The sequence below is a fragment of the Aquila chrysaetos genome, chromosome 6 (genome assembly GCF_900496995.4).
Source record: "Aquila chrysaetos chrysaetos chromosome 6, bAquChr1.4, whole genome shotgun sequence".
Taxonomy (NCBI): Eukaryota; Metazoa; Chordata; class Aves; order Accipitriformes; family Accipitridae; genus Aquila; species Aquila chrysaetos.
This window is the reverse complement of record NC_044009.1, coordinates 35,746,639-35,763,877: the sequence shown is the minus strand read 5'-3', so window position 1 is coordinate 35,763,877 and position 17,239 is coordinate 35,746,639. Positions and strand designations below refer to the sequence as shown.

General features: G+C 57.4%; 1 protein-coding gene across 4 annotated transcripts in view; it reads right to left on the bottom strand.

The window, feature by feature from the left end:
* The window catches only part of LOC115342843 (tubulin alpha-5 chain), a 35,010-nt gene that overhangs the window by 3,335 nt on the left and 14,436 nt on the right, over positions 1-17,239 (bottom strand). Inside the window, exons 1-5 of one of the 4 annotated variants that reach the window (XM_030017954.1) lie at positions 13,599-13,602; positions 8,217-8,220; positions 4,458-4,680; positions 4,170-4,318; positions 2,799-3,987 (exon numbers count right to left, since the gene is read on the bottom strand). In XM_030017954.1, the coding sequence (XP_029873814.1) occupies positions 3,016-3,987; positions 4,170-4,318; positions 4,458-4,680; positions 8,217-8,219 (1,347 nt within the window). In that variant the 5' untranslated portion in view covers position 8,220; positions 13,599-13,602 and the 3' untranslated portion in view covers positions 2,799-3,015. Of the gene's footprint in view, positions 1-2,798; positions 3,988-4,169; positions 4,319-4,457; positions 4,681-6,805; positions 6,859-8,216; positions 8,224-13,598; positions 13,603-17,239 lie in introns of those variants that run through there. The other 3 variants (XM_030017950.1, XM_030017952.1, XM_030017951.1) reach the window with 3 other exon arrangements.

Genomic DNA, 17,239 nt, shown 5'->3' with positions numbered 1-17,239 from the left:
CGGAGGAGCAGGCTGCGAGCTGGAGGTGTGCCTCCTGTGCTCCCTTCCTGCAGGTGCAGGCCTGCTCCGCTACCCCTGGCATCCCTCCTCTGCTAGCCCTAGCATCCCCGCATCACTACTCCCGGCACCCCCGCTCCCCCAGGCAGGGCACCACAACTCAGCCTGGGGGTCCCGGAGCTCCTCGCTCCTGCATTCCCCGACTGCGTAGCGCTCTGAGCCGCGACGGGGTCTGTGCCCCGGTCCAGCGCTGGGGGAGAACAAAGACTCCTGCCTCCGCCAGGAGGAGGGTCGGGGCAGCCTCAGCCGGCCGGGAGGAAGGCCGGCCCGGGGCAGGGTCCCCGGCAGAGCCCGGTCAGTGCCGCAGCGGGCCGGGCGCTGCGCCTCCTGGCACGGCCCGGTGTGCCCCCCCCCACGAGCCGCTAAATATAGCCCCGGCCCCAGGCGAGGGCAGCGGCGATTGCCCGGTTTGGAGAGCGGCCTCGGCCCGCTCCGCCGCTACCAGACCCCCGGGGGACGGGACGGGACGGGACCGACCGGAGGGACGGGACCCCCGCGCCCGCCCGGACAGGGCGCCCGCTTGCCGCGGGGGGAGCTCCGCCGAGCGCCCAGCTCCGGCCCCCGGTGCCCGGCTGGTGCCTCCACCCCCGGCAGCTGTCCCCGTCCATCCGCGGCCACCGTTCCACACCGGAGGGGTCACCCCCCTCCATCCTCAGCGCCCCCTCCGCTGCGGCGGCGCGGGGACCCAGGTGCCCCAAGACCGGTAGCAGCGGGGGGGGGCGGTCAGAAGCGGCGGGGGGGGGCACGGCTGCCCCCGGACAGGGGCCGGTGGGGCTGTCCAAGGTCACGGCGGGGAAGGAGGGGGCGCGTCGCGGCGGCTCCGCCGTGCCCAGTGCTCCAGGGGGGCTGCCGGGTGCCCCCCGCCCCGCCGCCGTGCCCGCTGCCCCGCCGCCCGGTCCGCACTCACCATGCTGCGGCTGGGGGTCCGGGCTCTCCCGGCGGCTCGGTGCGGCGGGGCTCGGCGCGGCGGGGCTCGGCACGGAGCTGCGGCTGCTGCAATCCCCGCCGCAGCGCCCTCTTATAGGTGGGAGGGGCTTGGTGCCACCACGCCCCCTTTATTTGGGTACATTTGCATGCGGGGCGGGAGTACTCACTTCAAGGGGAGCGGGAGCCTGCCTGGGTCCCTCCCGGCTGCGAGAACCCCCAAGGTGTAGGGATCGGGATCGCTTTGCCTCCTCTGCCGGGAGGGAAGCGAGGGGCATCCAGCCAGGCTGCGGGCAGGTCAGGGCTCCAGCCCTCAGGGGTTACAGGCGGTGCTCAGCCACCAGGACGGGGGCCGGAGCAGGTACAGCAGCCCCTACCCTGCTCTGCCACCAGCTCCCCCGCACTGCAGGCTCCCTGGGATTTAGGGACACCCCGAGACCACCTGGGTCTCTAGACCAGGAGAAAGGAGGAGAAACGTGTCAGGCTCTGGAGCCCAGGGTGCCCCCAAACCTCACTTTGCCATCAGTACTTAGGGAACCTCTGGCCAAGGGCTGCCCTTCTTTCCCGGCGGGGACAGGCAGGCAGTGACGCACACCTCTGTGAGACTGCAGATCAGCACGACAAATCTGGGCTGGGGGGCTAGCCCAGCTGCAAAAAAAGGGTCATTGCAGCCCGTTTGCTGTTAATGACTTGTAACTACACTCAGAGAAGCAGCTCCGTTTGAGCCCCGGCTAGCACAGCCTCCCCTGCTGGGGCCAGGGCTGATCCTGCTGCTAAGAATGTGGGACCACCAGCCTGGCTGCCGGCTGGGTGAAAGGCAGATCCCAGCACCCCGGCCTCGCACGCTACGTGCAGCAGGGAGAGGGCTCTGTCCTTGCTGCCAGGGCACGGGCTCACACAGCTTTCCCTGCCCACGGGGATGGGGGCTCTGCTGCTCAGTAGCATGCCAGGAGACACTGCTGTGTCCCTCTGCAGTAGGGTCCAGATCAGAGGCGCAGGATAACCTTTAGAAAAAAAGTAATAGGGCACAATTCCAACTCCTACATGCTTCCAGCAGCAGAGTCAGGTCTCTGAAGACACAGGGAGAAGGTGTCTCTGCAATGGGATTACCCTGGAGGAGCAGGGTCCTTCCTTGCCCCACACTCAGACCTCAGTAAGGAGCGGATCAGAGCAGTGCCCAGCATGAGGGGCAGCAACTCCTGCCCTGGCATAGCAGCAGGCACCACTCAGTCTGAGCCCAGCACTCTGGTCACGGGCATGGGGAACAGTGCCAGCAGCCCTGCACAGTGGGACGAGTGCCTGGCTGCGCTCCAGCAATCCATGCAGCCCGGGGCTGGCTCACACTTTCCCCTCCAGCTGACACGGGTGCATGCCGGGAGGAGGAGGGCAGGGGAGGACAGCCCCTGTGGGTCAATGTAGCTGAGGCATTAGTGATAAGCAGGGAAAATTAATCTCTGGACCCAGCGTGCTGGATAATGGGTAACAGAAATCTCCAGTCTGCAGCTGGAGCCAGGAGCTGGTGTTCAGACTTCTCACTGCCAGGCAGGGCAGGGAGAGGGCTCAGCACAGGGACAATGCAGAAGACAAGCTGGGGCAGGCAGAGTGGGGCAATGTGTCCCAGGGTGATGGCAGAGCACTGGCAGAGCCAGGCAGGGAGTGGGCAGAGGTGCTCCCAGACAGAGGACCATATGCCTGAGCTAGGTGCTTCTCCCATCACATCATCAGCACTCCTCAGGTCCCTTTGATGGATGTGCTTGGACACTTTCCCAGAGCACGCCATGTGTCCTGGCCATAACCCCCAGGTACGGGGCTCTTACCTATGTGGGGAGCAAGCCGGAGCTGGAGCAGAGCACTGGGAGGAAGCATAGCAGCACCAGCAGCAGAGCTGAAGCACTCACCACACACCTGACCTGGCAAGAAACCGATACAGCTGGGGGGTTAGTGGGAGACACAGAGGCTCTGAAATGGTTTATTGCAAAGGGTTTCTGCAGGTAACATGGGGAAGGAGCACGGTCCTTTTTGCCAGGGCCTTCTCTACTCCTCGCCCTCCTCTTCATCCTCGTAGGAGTCCAGGCCCACCTCCTCGTAATCCTTCTCCAGAGCGGCCATGTCTTCCCGCGCCTCGGAGAACTCCCCTTCCTCCATGCCCTCACCCACGTACCAGTGCACAAAGGCTCGCTTGGCGTACATCAGGTCGAACTTGTGGTCCAGGCGAGCCCAGGCCTCGGCGATGGCCGTGGTGTTGCTCAGCATGCAGACGGCGCGCTGCACCTTGGCCAGGTCCCCCCCCGGCACCACCGTGGGGGGCTGGTAGTTGATGCCCACCTTGAAGCCCGTGGGGCACCAGTCCACAAACTGGATGCTGCGCTTGGTCTTGATGGTGGCGATGGCAGCGTTGACGTCCTTGGGCACCACGTCCCCGCGGTACAGCAGGCAGCAGGCCATGTACTTGCCGTGGCGAGGGTCACACTTCACCATCTGGTTGGCTGGCTCAAAGCAGGAGTTGGTGATCTCGGCCACCGACAGCTGCTCATGATAAGCTCTCTCAGCCGAAACCACTGGAGCATAGGTGGCCAGGGGGAAGTGGATGCGAGGGTAGGGCACCAGGTTGGTCTGGAACTCAGTCAGGTCGACGTTCAGGGCCCCGTCAAACCGCAGCGATGCTGTGATGGATGAGACAACCTGGCTGATGAGTCTGTTCAAGTTGGTGTAGGTTGGGCGCTCGATGTCCAGGTTCCTGCGGCAGATGTCGTAGATGGCTTCATTGTCCACCATAAAGGCGCAGTCTGAATGCTCCAATGTGCTGTGTGTGGTGAGAATGGAGTTGTAGGGCTCCACCACAGCGGTGGAGACCTGTGGTGCAGGGTAGATGGAGAACTCCAGCTTGGACTTCTTGCCATAGTCAACAGAGAGTCGCTCCATCAACAAGGAGGTGAATCCGGAGCCAGTGCCCCCTCCGAAACTACGAAACACGAGGAATCCCTGGAGGCCTGTGCACTGGTCAGCCTGCAAAGAGAGCCAAGTAAGATTCCTCCAGGCACTGACTTTGCTGGAGGGAAGTTTCAAACTTTTGCTTGGGCAGCCACAGATCCTTCCCAGGGCACAGCAGCACTCCCACCATGCTCCCACTCCCAGCGTGATGCTGGAGCTCAGCCCGGGGGACATGTCCCTCTTCTGCGGTCACCTACCAGCTTCCGGATCCTGTCCAGCACTTGGTCGATGATCTCTTTGCCGATGGTGTAGTGCCCGCGGGCGTAGTTGTTGGCAGCATCCTCCTTGCCGGTGATCATCTGTTCAGGGTGGAAGAGCTGGCGGTAGACTCCTCCCCGAACCTCGTCTAGGAGAGGTTGGCACAATGTCAGAGATTTTCTAACTTGCCCAGGGTAAGGTGGCAGGAGTCACCCTAGGGACTGTCCCGCAGTGGGTTGTTCCCAGAGATAGTGACCATCGTTACTGCCCAACTGAGGTACACTCACCAATCACAGTGGGCTCCAGGTCCACAAAGATGGCCCGTGGGACGTGCTTCCCAGCCCCGGTCTCGCAGAAGAAGGTGGTGAAAGAGTCGTCCCCTCCACCGATGGTTTTGTCGCTGGGCATCTGCCCATCGGGCTGGATGCCGTGCTCCAGGCAGTACAGCTCCCAGCAGGTGTTGCCCATCTGGACGCCGGCCTGGCCGACGTGGACGGAGATGCACTCGCGCTGGGGAGGGGGAGGCAGGGTCAGATCCCAGCCGGGACCACAAACGCAATTGCTGCAGGTGGTGCACAACCCAGGCAGGGCAGCCCAGGCCCTTGACGGCTTGTTCGAGCCACACTGCGCTATAGCCTGGGTGCTTTGTGTCCATCCCAGTCTGCTGTCCTCTGCCAAATCTGGTGCTCTGCCTCCCATCACTGGACTGCCCACCTCAGGGGTCCAGGGAAGATGGAGACCCATCTGCTCGAGCCCAGGACACCAGGCCAGCACGTTCCCTGGACTACCTCACCCACAGCTCTGGGAAGCACCCAGAGAGCATCTTCTCCATTGCCCAAACACCCACTTGGCTTAAGGGCTGGGGCCCTGCAGCAGCTGGCATGGCCCCTATTGCTACTGGCGTGACAAAGCATCACCCGGGCGCTGGGAGCTGACGGCACTGAGGATGGGTGCCCAGCAAGGCGGGGGATTTGCAGCAGTGAACAGTTGCCATGCTCTGAGGCTCAGCTTCCCTAAATTAGCTCTGGAGGAGGAGGAAGCATTAGCGCACTTAACTGAACCAAAGGGCTGAGGTGGGAGGGTCCTCTAGCTCAGGGCTTCAAGGGCAGCCTCAGGTCCCTCAGGGGAGGCCAGGCTGAGGTGGGCTCTGCAGTCTTGCTCCCTCCAGGTGAGGCACCCCAGAACCTGCAGCCCTTTCACCAAGAACCAAAATATTCAGTGCCTCAGCCCTGCTGTTGCCAAGGACTTGGATGCGTCATCAGGCACGACTGAGGCAGAGGAGCATCCAAACCAAACCGGATTTCCAGAGCCATGGGTGCCCCACAGTGATTCAGCTGGCAGGAAGCCGGTGGAGCCAGCCATTTTGCGCTCAGGAGCACGGCAACAACGGCCGTCCGAGGAAGTTGCACAGGTTACAGCAAGTCCCGGCTCTCTGCATTTAGGGTGCTTTTGGTGCTGCATTTCAGAGGCAGCAGTGACAGTGAGGGATGACAGAAAAATAAGCCCTTGATACCCATGGTGAGAGGCAGAATTTCATCTCCCCACCTTTCCCAAAGCTGAGGTGCAAGGGGCAGCAAAGTGACGCCCTACTTAGCCCTCCCAGCAGGTCCATAAAGGTTTTGTAACACAAGGAGCCAACGGTAAGTCCTGAGGAAGCTCCAGGACCCTCAGCAGAAGTGCACAGCAAGCACTTGACACAACTGCAAGCACCTCTGGATGACCACAAGGAAGAAGAGACGAGAAAGGACTCCTCCCTGGCCAAGGACCTTGCAAATCAGAGCGGAGGGCAGAGGGTTATGCTGGCCACCACACTTCATCCTGCCAACATGCAGCAGCCAGGACTGACTTTGTGGGACCCAGCCCTGACAGCACGCTGGGCAAAGCCCAGCAGCACCAGGGACGCAGCACTGCTGGTCACCAGCTGGCAGACTGACTTCTTCGCGGCAAGGTCTGGCTCAGGAAGGGCAGGGAGCACAGCCCCGTGGGGCAGCAGGGAGTGTGCCTGGGCACCCTGGGGCTGGGGTACTCTCCAGAGCAGCCAGAGAGCTCAGGGGCCAGAGCTCGCAGCAGGACCACGGCAGCAGGGCAGCCCGGAGGCTCACCCACAGTGATGCCCACCCACGGGTTGGACCCTGGCACCCGAGGTGCAGGGCAGTGGGTAAAGCCACAGCTTGCTCCCGGGGCTCAGCTGTGGGTCTGCAGCATGGGGGGCTGGCAGACTGGGCGCGCTCCCCCCAGCCGGAGGTGTTACCAGGGAAGATGGGCAGGAACCGTGGCTATTAAAAGGGAGGAGAGGTGAGAGGATCAGCCCAAACGCCAGTCTCCGCACACGGCCGGGTTTGGCTAGTGGCCTCCTGGCCTCGGACATGTCAGACGGGTGCAAGGGGGATGCTCAAAGGAGGGAGGCTGCTGAGTGCCGGGGAGGGAGCAGCTCAGAAAGGGCTGAAGCCAGGCAGAGGCACGGCAAGCACAGAGGGTACTCTCATCGCCCGCACCTCTGGGCTCCCAGGGGAGCCCCCCCCGTGAAGCTATGGGGGTCGCAGCCTGCTCCGGGGAGGGCCCCGCCGGGGTTCCCCCCACTCCTGGGGACACCCTCGGGACCGGAGGGAGGGGGCAGCCCGGGGCCGGCACTCACCATGATGCCGCCGCCGCCGCACGACCTGCCTCTCCCCGGGCTGCAGCAGCTCCGCACGGCCGGGACGGCCGCGCCGCCGCCGCCTTATACCGGGGGCGGCACCGGCGCTCTGGGGCGGGCCGCCCCGCCCGAGACGGTTCCGTGCGTTTGCATAAATTTGCGTGCATTGCGCGTATTTGCATACTTTTGCATAGATGCGGCTTTGCTGTCCGGCAGCCGGCTGGGTGCATTGGTGGAGTCACCGAGGAGCAGCACCCCCCCCGGACCCCCGCTCCCTGCCTCGCAGGGGCCACGGGAGACCCGGGAGTTCCCTCGGGGGACGGGCATGGGGGCATAAGGGTTGGTCTTACTATGCTTGCCGGTCTTGGCAGAGATGAGGGGCAGAGATGGCACCTTCTTGGTGGGTGTCCTGCTGGTGCGAGGCACCATCCAGGCATTAACCGGCAGAGGCTTTGGGAGCTGAGGAAGGAAAAGCAGCAAAGAACCTGGCTCAGGTCTTCCCTCCTGGTGGGTGTAGGTGCTGATGTGATCCCTGGGTGAGCACAGAGCTGGGTCTCTGCCAGCCGCTCAAGGTCCCTGAGCAACACCCGGGAGAAACACTTCAGAGACAAGCACAAGCTTTCCCAGCCTCTGTGGAGATCGGTGAGGAGAAAGCAGGAAAACTCCATTCTGTTCTTTGCCGCAAGCCCCTTAAGGACGGTTGTGCCCCAGCACTGTGTCTGAAAGCCCTGCCTGCCGATGGGCTCCTCCTTCTCCAGCCTGACTCTGCTTTACCTCCTGGTTTTGATCTGATTTCACAAAGCTTTATGAAATGACTGGGGATGAGGAGAGCTTGGAGCACCTCAAAGGGGGTCTCTTTGCAGTGACTTCACTGATGTCTGGCTTTGCTACGATGAATAATGTGTCCATCCTTTCCTCCCCCCTCCAAAATGCTCGCAGCATCCACTGCAGTGCAGAACCAGCCCTGCCTCTGCCTGAGCCCTCTGACTTAATGAGTTTTTGCTGAAAGGCACTGTCATCTCTCAGCTCGCTCTGAAAGTTGGAAGCTGGACCTAAATTATCCACCCACAATAGCCTTTCTTTGTGCCTGAGTCACCTGGAAAGTGTCACCTTCACTGATGAACACGTGTAAAGTGACTGAAAGCAGCAGTACTGCTGTGAAGACTGTGCTGGTGTCTAAGCAACACATTTTTGAGACCTGCAGAAATGGCTGAGCCAAACAATCAGAGTGGATTTAATCAAGCTGGTGGGAAATTTTTTTTTTCCACAGAGATGCCTCAGGTTGTGAGTGCTGCTGAACCTGGACAGGATGCTGTGGTGACTCTGGAAAATAACTCTGGAAATCCCTAAACTCCTCCCCGTGGTATAAATGTCCTTTGAGTGACCTCAGAGATCACTAGATAACACAGACCATGCTGATGCAGACAGTCCATGAGAATGAGAGAGTAATTGGTAGCACTGAGGCATCAAAATTTGAGCCTCAGAAGTTAAATTGTGTGAAAAGGAGCAATGGGATCATCTTTCCCCATGAAAATCTTTGCCAAGGGGCTCACTGAAATGTGTGCTGGATGCCAAGGTGTCACTTTTGACTGGGTATCTCCTAGCACCCTCCTTACTTCCACAGTGAAAATTAATTCTGGGGTGTTTATAGCATGAATGCTTTGCAGCAGTGGTTGGAAGCACAAGCATTGGAGCTAGGCAGTGAGCAGCATTTCAGGTGGCCACACAAGGTTTGTGGGGTTCACCCAATTTCGGATGATTTGTATGACAATCTGGTGGCACCTCGGGGTGTAAAATGATGTGATACTTCTCCAGGAGATGCCTGGATCTGTTTATATACCATTCTGGTAGAGAGCTGAGAGTGAAATGTCCCTCATTCATCATTGCTGCAAATGGATGTTCACAGTGAAAATAACCACTCAAGATGCTGTTATGTTGAACAAGCAGGGCAGCAATGACTGACAAGAGAGCCATGAGTCATTCGGAGCTACGCATCTCCATGTACCTCTGATCTGAAAAGCCCAAACAGATGTCTAAGCTTTTTTGAAATGCTTAAGAACAGCTGGCTAAATCCAGGGAGCACCAATCGGCTGCATCTTGTCAGTGGCTGACTGCTCAACAGCCTGGCAGATGCTGGTAGCAGCAGCCTGCAAGCACACAGCGGAGGCTGAGCTCACCCTGGCTGGAAGAAGATTCGTCCCGAGGCGACCCCTCTCTCACAGAGATGTTACCCACATGCCTAAGAAGACCCTGCAAATGTTTTCAGACCACATCAGAAATCACAAGGTTACAAGAATTGCTCGGGAAACATTTTCATCATTGCTCAGAATAAAGTTAGACCCTGCACCAGTGCCCAGACAGGTACAAAAAGCAAGGCAGATTTTAGGCTAGTGAGTCAGAATTCAACCATCTCTTGACAGAAGAATGGGAAAAACAGATTGAAGATACTCCAGGGGCAGAGCCCTGCATGCTGCAGAGGAAACCCCTGCTTGCTGCTGCCCACGGGGCCCAGGAGATCAGCCAGCTCTCGGACAGGTACCTGCTGGTACAGGAACCACTGCTTGCAGTTACCCAAACAAAGCCTCTCAAACAGCTCTCTTCCAGAAGAAGCATGTTAAAGTCTGCCACACCTAAAAGCACCCAGAGCTGAAACTGGGGAGGAGATGACCCGTTCAGAGCCCAGCCTGGTACATCCCATCCACACCCCAGTTCCCCAAACTATTGCTCCCACTTTTCAGACCTCAGCTCCTCCCAGGCTGTTCCAGGCAGAGCAAGCAGTGTCACAGAGCAGTTTGGGGTCACGGCTGTCTTGGGAAGGTAGAAGAGACCACAGCTGTGCTATGGGTTTGGGGAGGAAGCCCAGTGTGCTCCACTTTAAGCCTAGCTTGGAGGGGGGCACAAGGCAAGCACCAGATGACAAGGGGTGCTTCAGGAACATGGGCTCCTGTCCGCATCTTTAACCTCAGCCAGGAGCTTCCCAAAGGGGTTGCATCTGTGCCTGCTCTGCTTACCCCTCACTCCATCCTTGCACAGTTGCTCTGCCCATAATCCTCTTAGCAGCGTGGTTCAGCGGGGAGGTGGAGGAGCCGGGATATGCCTCCAGCCCATCAGTGCCCTGTGCAGTTTGCTCTCCAGCAGTGGCTGCACTGGATGATATGGCAGGAGCCTGAGTCCAGGAGCAACCAGGCAGGAAGGAGCTCTTTCGGTTCAACAGCTCCCAGAGCCCCACACGGCCAAGCACTGCCTACTGCTTGGCCGAGGATACCAGCAGCAAGCCCAGCTGCTGGGCTCGTAAGCCCAGAGAGCCAACGATGCTCTGCTGCAGGGTGAGCCGTGATGACAACCTTCTCAAAGCAGAAAGGCACCTCTGGGTTAACGCAGGGCGGACAACATTGGCTGGTGAAACTAATGAGTCTGTTGAAAGCACGGGCCTTGACTGCATCTTGCAGACATTGTGAGTTCAAGCAAGTCCCTTGTGATGCTAACTGCTCCAGTAGTATCCCAGCGAGCCATTGTGTAGGGTCCCTAAAGCACTCTAAAGCTTGCTCCTGGTGATGGGCCCGGCATCGTATATCTGATTGCTGCTGCAGTTCTAGCATGACGGCATTTGGGACATACTTTGCCACCCTGAAATGTTCTAGCACAGCGTGGAGATGGGCAGAAAATGCTCCCTTTGCCATTCCTTAAAATATTCACGCCTTGTTAAGGTCAGAAAGGGCCCTCGGAGCACCTCATCTTTTGTCTGGAGTAGATAGAGATGATCTGAGATGAGAAATGAGGGTGACTGGAAGGCTAGAGGCCATGGGCTGCAGTGGAGGCTGAAAGAATGGGGACTATCTAGAAGACCAAGCAGAGACTCAATAAAGGCCTTAAAATATATGCAGATAGGAAGGGGATTAACTCTTCTGCATGTTCAGGGCAATAAGATGCAAGTTTAAGGCTTGCTAGCAGTAAGGGTAGTGAAGCATGATTGTCTCAGGATCAAGGGATCTTCATCAGTGGACAACTTCAATAACCCATGTGTGGCATTTACTCCTGAAGACCTGCTGGGATGCAGAGCATGGTAGTGATCTGACAGAAGTCCTCTCTGCTGGAGCTGAGCAACAACAGCGTAATTGCTGGTTCAGATAAAATGAAGTCAATTGTGCAACGCCTGCTGCATTGCCTGGAGCGTGTGCCGCGTTACAGGAACAATAAAGCTAATTCCAGATCTCACTACGGTCCTAAGCCCTGAATCACTGGGCAAGAGTAGGGAGGCACTCCCAGGGACGCAGGCAGCCCCACATGCATGCTGAGCCCTAACGTGCAGGACTAAAAGGGACCGGCAGACGAGTTGGGACTAGCTCTTTTCCAGGCACAGCAGCGCTGGGTGAGCAGCCTTTCTGGCTCAGAGTCAGCCTCCCTGGCTGCCAGTGTCATCCGCCTTTCTTCACGTCCTGGGAAAGGCAGCTACACACCCACGGGAGCAAAATAAAACTGCAGCTGTCTAATTGCAGTGACTTCATGTCAGGGCTCTGAGCATGCCTGGTGTGAACAAGCTGCTTCCAGGCCCGTGGTGGAGGAGCTGAGCCTGGTGAGGTGTCCTCATGCTCTCAAGGGATGCCGGTGTGCAGCGCTGGTGGGCTGTGTGGAAGGACCAGTGCTGCTTTTCCTCTTCTCCAGCAGCTCTTGGAGCTGGCAGTGGCAGAGGCGGTGTAGGAATAGCTGGAAGCAGAAGTGCAATGAATTCTGCACAGCTGGGTGTTGGTAGGAGCTCCTGGAGGGGCACGGGTTACCCCATCAGGCTGGAGGGACTCTGCATGCCCCAGGCGGGACCGTAGGCACGGTGATGAGTCAGTCTCCATCCCTGGCCTTTTAGGCCTTCCTGTCTTACAAGTTCTCAGGAACTGCAACAAGGCTGTGGTCAGCTCTGTTGCAATGCTGCAGAGCGTGCTTGTGTGAGCTGGCAGTGATGGGGCAAGAGGCAGCGACCGCTTCCCCCGCTCCCAGGAGCGCACGCCTCGTCTGCGCCACTGTGGCTGAGCCCCCAGCCCCTGGGCAGCAGAGGGGACACGGCAGATTCACGCTGGGTGGCTCTGCAGATGCACCCACTCCTTTGAGGTAGATAAACCACTGCCAGGCAGGCAAGTCCGACATCCCCTGGGAAAGCAAGCAATTCCTGGTGCAGGAGCATCTCGCCAATGGCTCTTCTCTGCTCCTGTCTGTGGGGAGCAGTTGAGCCTCCGATGGCTGGACAGATGTGTGCGAGGTGGGGGTTTTGCAGGTGGAAGTGGGTTGTACGTAATGCAAACAGCTTGCTGGCCCAAGGGCACGCTGAGAGCAGAGCTGGGCCTGGACAAACTAGGCCAGAGTCTCGGGGATTGCTGTAGAGTCATTAAAAGCGGAAAGGAGGTGCTGGCGGCTGGCCAAGCGCTGGTGGACGTCAGAGGGAAACAGCTAATGAGATAAAAGATGCATTTAATAACCCAGCTGGGCAATGGCTCCCAGGGTGCTCCTGCCTGGAGCTGTTTGTGTGTGGAGAGAGTGTGGTATGTGAAACCAGGGCTGGGCTCCCCGCTCCTCCCAGAGCCCCGGGCTCCGGGAGCTGGTGGCTTTGGGTCACTGGGCTGAGACCTTGCGTTCGACAGCCATCCTGAGGATGCCTGGCTTGAACACATCCCTGAGAGCTCCGTAGCAGAGTTAACTCAGATGGTGAGGGGCTGTGCATGTAAAACAACAGTTATTCTGCAGGATTTCCCTGTTGTAAAGGCTCAGGAGCCCCGGTTTGCTGAGCTCCCATGCCTAACGTGGCCCTCGTCATTAGGACGAGCCATCCCCAGGTGCCCTGTGCACACCGGGGCGGCTGTGCCCTTCCCTGGGACGGTATGGCTCTCACTCTGCCATTTAATAGCCCTGCACTGGACACAGCCAGGAGGGCTTTACCACCTCCCAGGCAGAGGGATGCAGAGTCTGGCAAGAGTCGGGTACCGAGGGCTTCTGCACGTTTTGGGGGACCCTCAGCATCCTTACCAGGTGTCAATTAACCATGGAAAACCCACCTCACCAAACAAGCCTGGTTTCGATTCTTGAGATGACAGGTTTGCTCAGGGCAAACGCAGAGATGTAACCGGCTTGTAGTGCAGAGGGGGTCCCGGGTAACGAGCAGCAGTGTCGGTGCGGTGCCTGGCAAGGCAGGCTGGGGTACCCAAGTGCTGGATGGCAATGGTGAATCATCAGCAAAGGGCTGCCGGGCTGCTGCAGGGATCCCTGCCAGGCACCGCTGGCTTCGGCGCTTTAATCAATGGTCTTGAAATGAATCCTGAATTACCACTGATAAAGTTTGAGGGTGACAAGTGGATTTGCAGAGTAATAGGTGACAAGGTTGCCGCTTCCTCCAACTTCCCAAATGAATTACTTTGCATTTCACTGTATTAAAGCAAATTTTGCTGCATTAAAGCAAATTTTGCTGCAACGGGGCCTTTTAATTGGACAATTCTAAACCATCCCTACTAGTTAATTGTCCCCCTCACTAGCTACTGTGACTAATCACTAACTAATGTAACTAATCACTAACACTACTAGCTTAGCATTATCCCCAATTTTTCTAGTAAACACTTCTTATCACTGTGGACCTTGCACCCATGCCTGGGGATCCCTACTACAAAGGCCCCCAGCAGTATTGCTCCTGCTGACAAGCACACGTTTGCTATTGATGCATTTGGTGTGTCCTTAGCAATGCAGGAATATAAGCAGGCTGACTTGGCATGCTGAGGTAAATATTCTGGGACAACACAAAAAGTAGATCTGGAAAGACCTGCGGCAGGAACTATGTGCCTCCTTCTTCTGTTGATGTGGAAAACAGATTATTCCATCCCTCTCTGCAGCAGTATCGTGATTTATGCGAATGCTGTTATCATTATCTCCTGCCAGTTTCCAAGTAAGGATGTCATGCCAGCGGTGTTGATCTGAATCAGCCAGACATGTAATCGTGCTGAAAAGTGATGACAAGTTTGCATAGCAATACCTGCCTTCCCTGACACAAGTCTGATCAGTATTACATGTATTTTAAGGTCTTTAGTTCTTTGCTGACAGAATCAAAATTAATTCTTCTGTTATTTTTTTCTGGTATTATCAGTAATCTAGAGTTTTCTGGGTCAACCAGTTTATTCTCTTAACAATTGGAGTGATTTCTGTCCTTCAGTGCTTTGGCTCTGTTAAAAATTACCATTAGTGGCTCAGTAAGACCCTCAGGACCATTAATATTCCCAGTGTAGGCCTGATGAATTGAAAATATCAATTTTAGCAGGTGATGCTTTACATGCTGGTTTGTTACAGATAGCACCCAAATTACAGCCTTCTCCATTGCATCCACAGCATTGCACTGGTATTTAGGCACCAATGGCTATGGAAAACAGCAGAAGGTTGCTTACTGGCATTCTTTTGTGTTTTTTCTTGTTTTGTTCTAATGCAAATGCAGTCGCCCCATCTCCTTTTTCATTTCACCCTGCTTGGCTCGTTTTTTGCCTTTGAGCCATGCCTAGCATGAAGGCAACAGGCCAAGGTCAAGGTCGGGCACGTAGCTGGAGGGCATGGTGAGGACCAGACAGACGGTGACCCCAGTCCTACCAGGCACTGCAGGAAATCTTGGCCAAGCCAGCTGGATACAAGGGTCTTGGTGCTTGGGAGCCCGTGGGCATGGGTGTGTTGGTGTGCATGAGTGAAATCAGGTTTTGCTTTGCAACAAAATCCCTTCCTGTCCTATGTCAGCTGCAGCTTTTGCTCCCCTCCGTGGCTGAAGGGCCCCCCAACATTTGCAGGAGGGGTGTGCAGTATCAGTCTTTTCATCGCCCCCGATCTCCCTTCCCTTGGGGTCAGATCCACACGGGTGGGTGTGGGTGCCCTGCTCCCGAACATCACAGGATTGTCCAGGCTCTGCAGCCCACCCTGTTCCCAGCCACGTGCCAGGGATGGGGTGAAGCCCCTTGCTGCTGTGAAAATCAGCTGCTGCCTGGGCCCGTGCGTGTGCTTGTTGCGCATAACCTGTTTAGTCACGGGCTTCTGCCACCTCCACCAGCCTCTGACTCTGTTGATTTAAAATCTGCAAGCACCTTGCTTTTGCCTGGGTTTTGGCTGGGGCAGCAGCCCCGGCATCAGCACGGGCGAGCACTCCCGTGGGGCGGTGCCTGGGATGCACAGCCTGTGTCTGTGAATCCGGCCCAAAGTCATTGCCCTGCTTGAACGAAAGTCACCCCGACTTTGCTGTTTCTCACTTCTCTGTCCTGCTACACTGACTAAAAGCAGCCAGATGACTTTGCCTCTCTGGATACTCCCCAGCTCCTAGAAGGTGCAATTCTAGAAAAGCCAGCTGGGATGAGAACAGAGCAGCTTGGGTAGGAGGCTGAGAGCACGGCCATCGAGACAAGCATGAAGAGCATCAAAAACACGAGGGTGTGGAGAAATTGGGTGTGCAGGGAAGTCAGGGGAGCTGGGCAGGGCTGTTCGGAGGAGACAGCAGGAGTGGGGGTAAAGGAATGAATACAGACCTTTAAAATGGATGCCCCTCTCAAGTGATGTCCCCAGCCTTCACCAGCCCCCAGTGCTCGGGGGTCCCCACCCTGGTGCAGCCCTTCCAGAGGTGAACAAACACACTGCTCCCACTGATCCCTTTTCTGGGGGCTGCACTGACCCTGTGGCCGTGCCCGGAGATGGGGAGCATAGCCATGGCCGCTGCCATTGTCTCTCTTGGGAGTGGGCAGGCAGATGAAGGTGGCACAGAAATGGCACCCGGGAGCCTACCTCGCTCTGCTCAACCACTTCTCATCTTGTCCCACTGGCTTTAGCTCCTGCTCCCTCCCTGCTGCATCTCCACACGGCTGCCCCAGAGTGGGGACCTTCCCTTGGGGAGCAGGGAGAAGAGGAGGGGAGACAGCTGGGTACGACGAGGGGAGCAGTGGGCACGTGACTCGCCGAGCACATCACTCCACAGTTCAAAAATCGCCAAGAATATGATTTTGCAGTACGTAATTGCCTGTTTTGGGGAGGCTGTGACAGGGTTTGTGTTCTCTGGAGGAAATCAAAAGATGAAACGTTGAGCAGCACTGAAAAAAATATCTCTCTTAATATGTGGTTTGCATAATAATATAGCACGAGTTTATGATGCAATTCAGTTGGCTTCCTAAGAGATTGGGTAACCAGGACAAAAAAAATTGGTCCTTTGGGGTCCTGCTTCACTCACCCAAAAGCTCTTTTCTCAGAAAGCCTTGAGAGTATTTCATGAGCATTTTTGTGACCCTGGAAAGCTAAAAACAGGGTCATAACACAGCGATCCCCAAAATTTGTAAAGAAATAAGGGTCTTCTTGAGACACATTCAAGATGCCTGTGCTGGTTTTGAAGCTGGTGTGAGCCAGGCTGGCACGTAGGTGCAACAGGACTTCGGGCAGACCTAGGAGGAAAGGGCAGGGAAAAGAGGGCAGGGTGCTGTGGCTGAAGGCGCGTGCCATGCGAGGCACCAGCGAGGTGATGGGCTGCCTCTCTTCAGCTGCTGCAAGGTGGCTGGCTTTACTGGTTTGAGTAGGGGAGTGATTGTGGGAGCTCTGGGGCGAGGTGTGGTTGGCACCACGTCCTCTCTGCTACTAGCGCTGTGGCGGGCTACTGCCCAACTCCGCACAGCCTCCCATGAGGACATGAGGGAGGTGTAAGTCCTTCTCACTGCATATCCTTATCTCATGGATGAGTGACACACATGCCATAAAGGCAGCAGCGCTGTGTTGCCCTGGCTCCAGAGTCGCGACCAGCACGTGGGTTCCTCTCCTTTCCCAGCACGGAGGCCTCCCCGTCCACTGGGCACAGAGTGGGCTGAGACCTGGCAGCTCTGGAGCCTCCTTGTCCCCACATCTGCTGCAAAAGCCAGGGAAAGGAAAGCAACGTGCCGAGACAGGGCTAGGTCCTGGTGGCATCTCCTCGGCTTCCCAGCCAGCAGGATGGGGTCCCTGTGAAGCAGCCTGTGGCTCCATCTAGTGCCCGTGCCAGCCCGGCCCGGGCCAGCCCTGCACCCATTGCTGGGCAGATGGGCCGAATCAGAGCCCCTGGCAGCCAGCGAGGGCACCCTGGCCAGAGGAAGCCACCCCAGAGAGCCCGCTCCCTGCAGGCAGGTATAGGAGGGCAGCACTGCAATGGCATCCAGGAAAAAATCCCCAACAGTAGGGAATACTCCAAGCAGTCACTCAAGGAAATCATCAAGTGCTGTCTGACAGCAGGGGACGGGTGAGCCGTCCCTTGGAGAGGAGATGCTCCTTGGCAGAGGAAACGTCCTTGGCATTTCACCCGTCCCAGTGCTCACCCAGGCCCACTGCTCATGGCTGGGGAAGGCTCTTCTCGGGGATGGCTGTCCTGAAACCGGTCCCTGAGGAGCACTGGGAATGGCCTGTTTCAACACCCAGGTCTCCCCAGCCTGC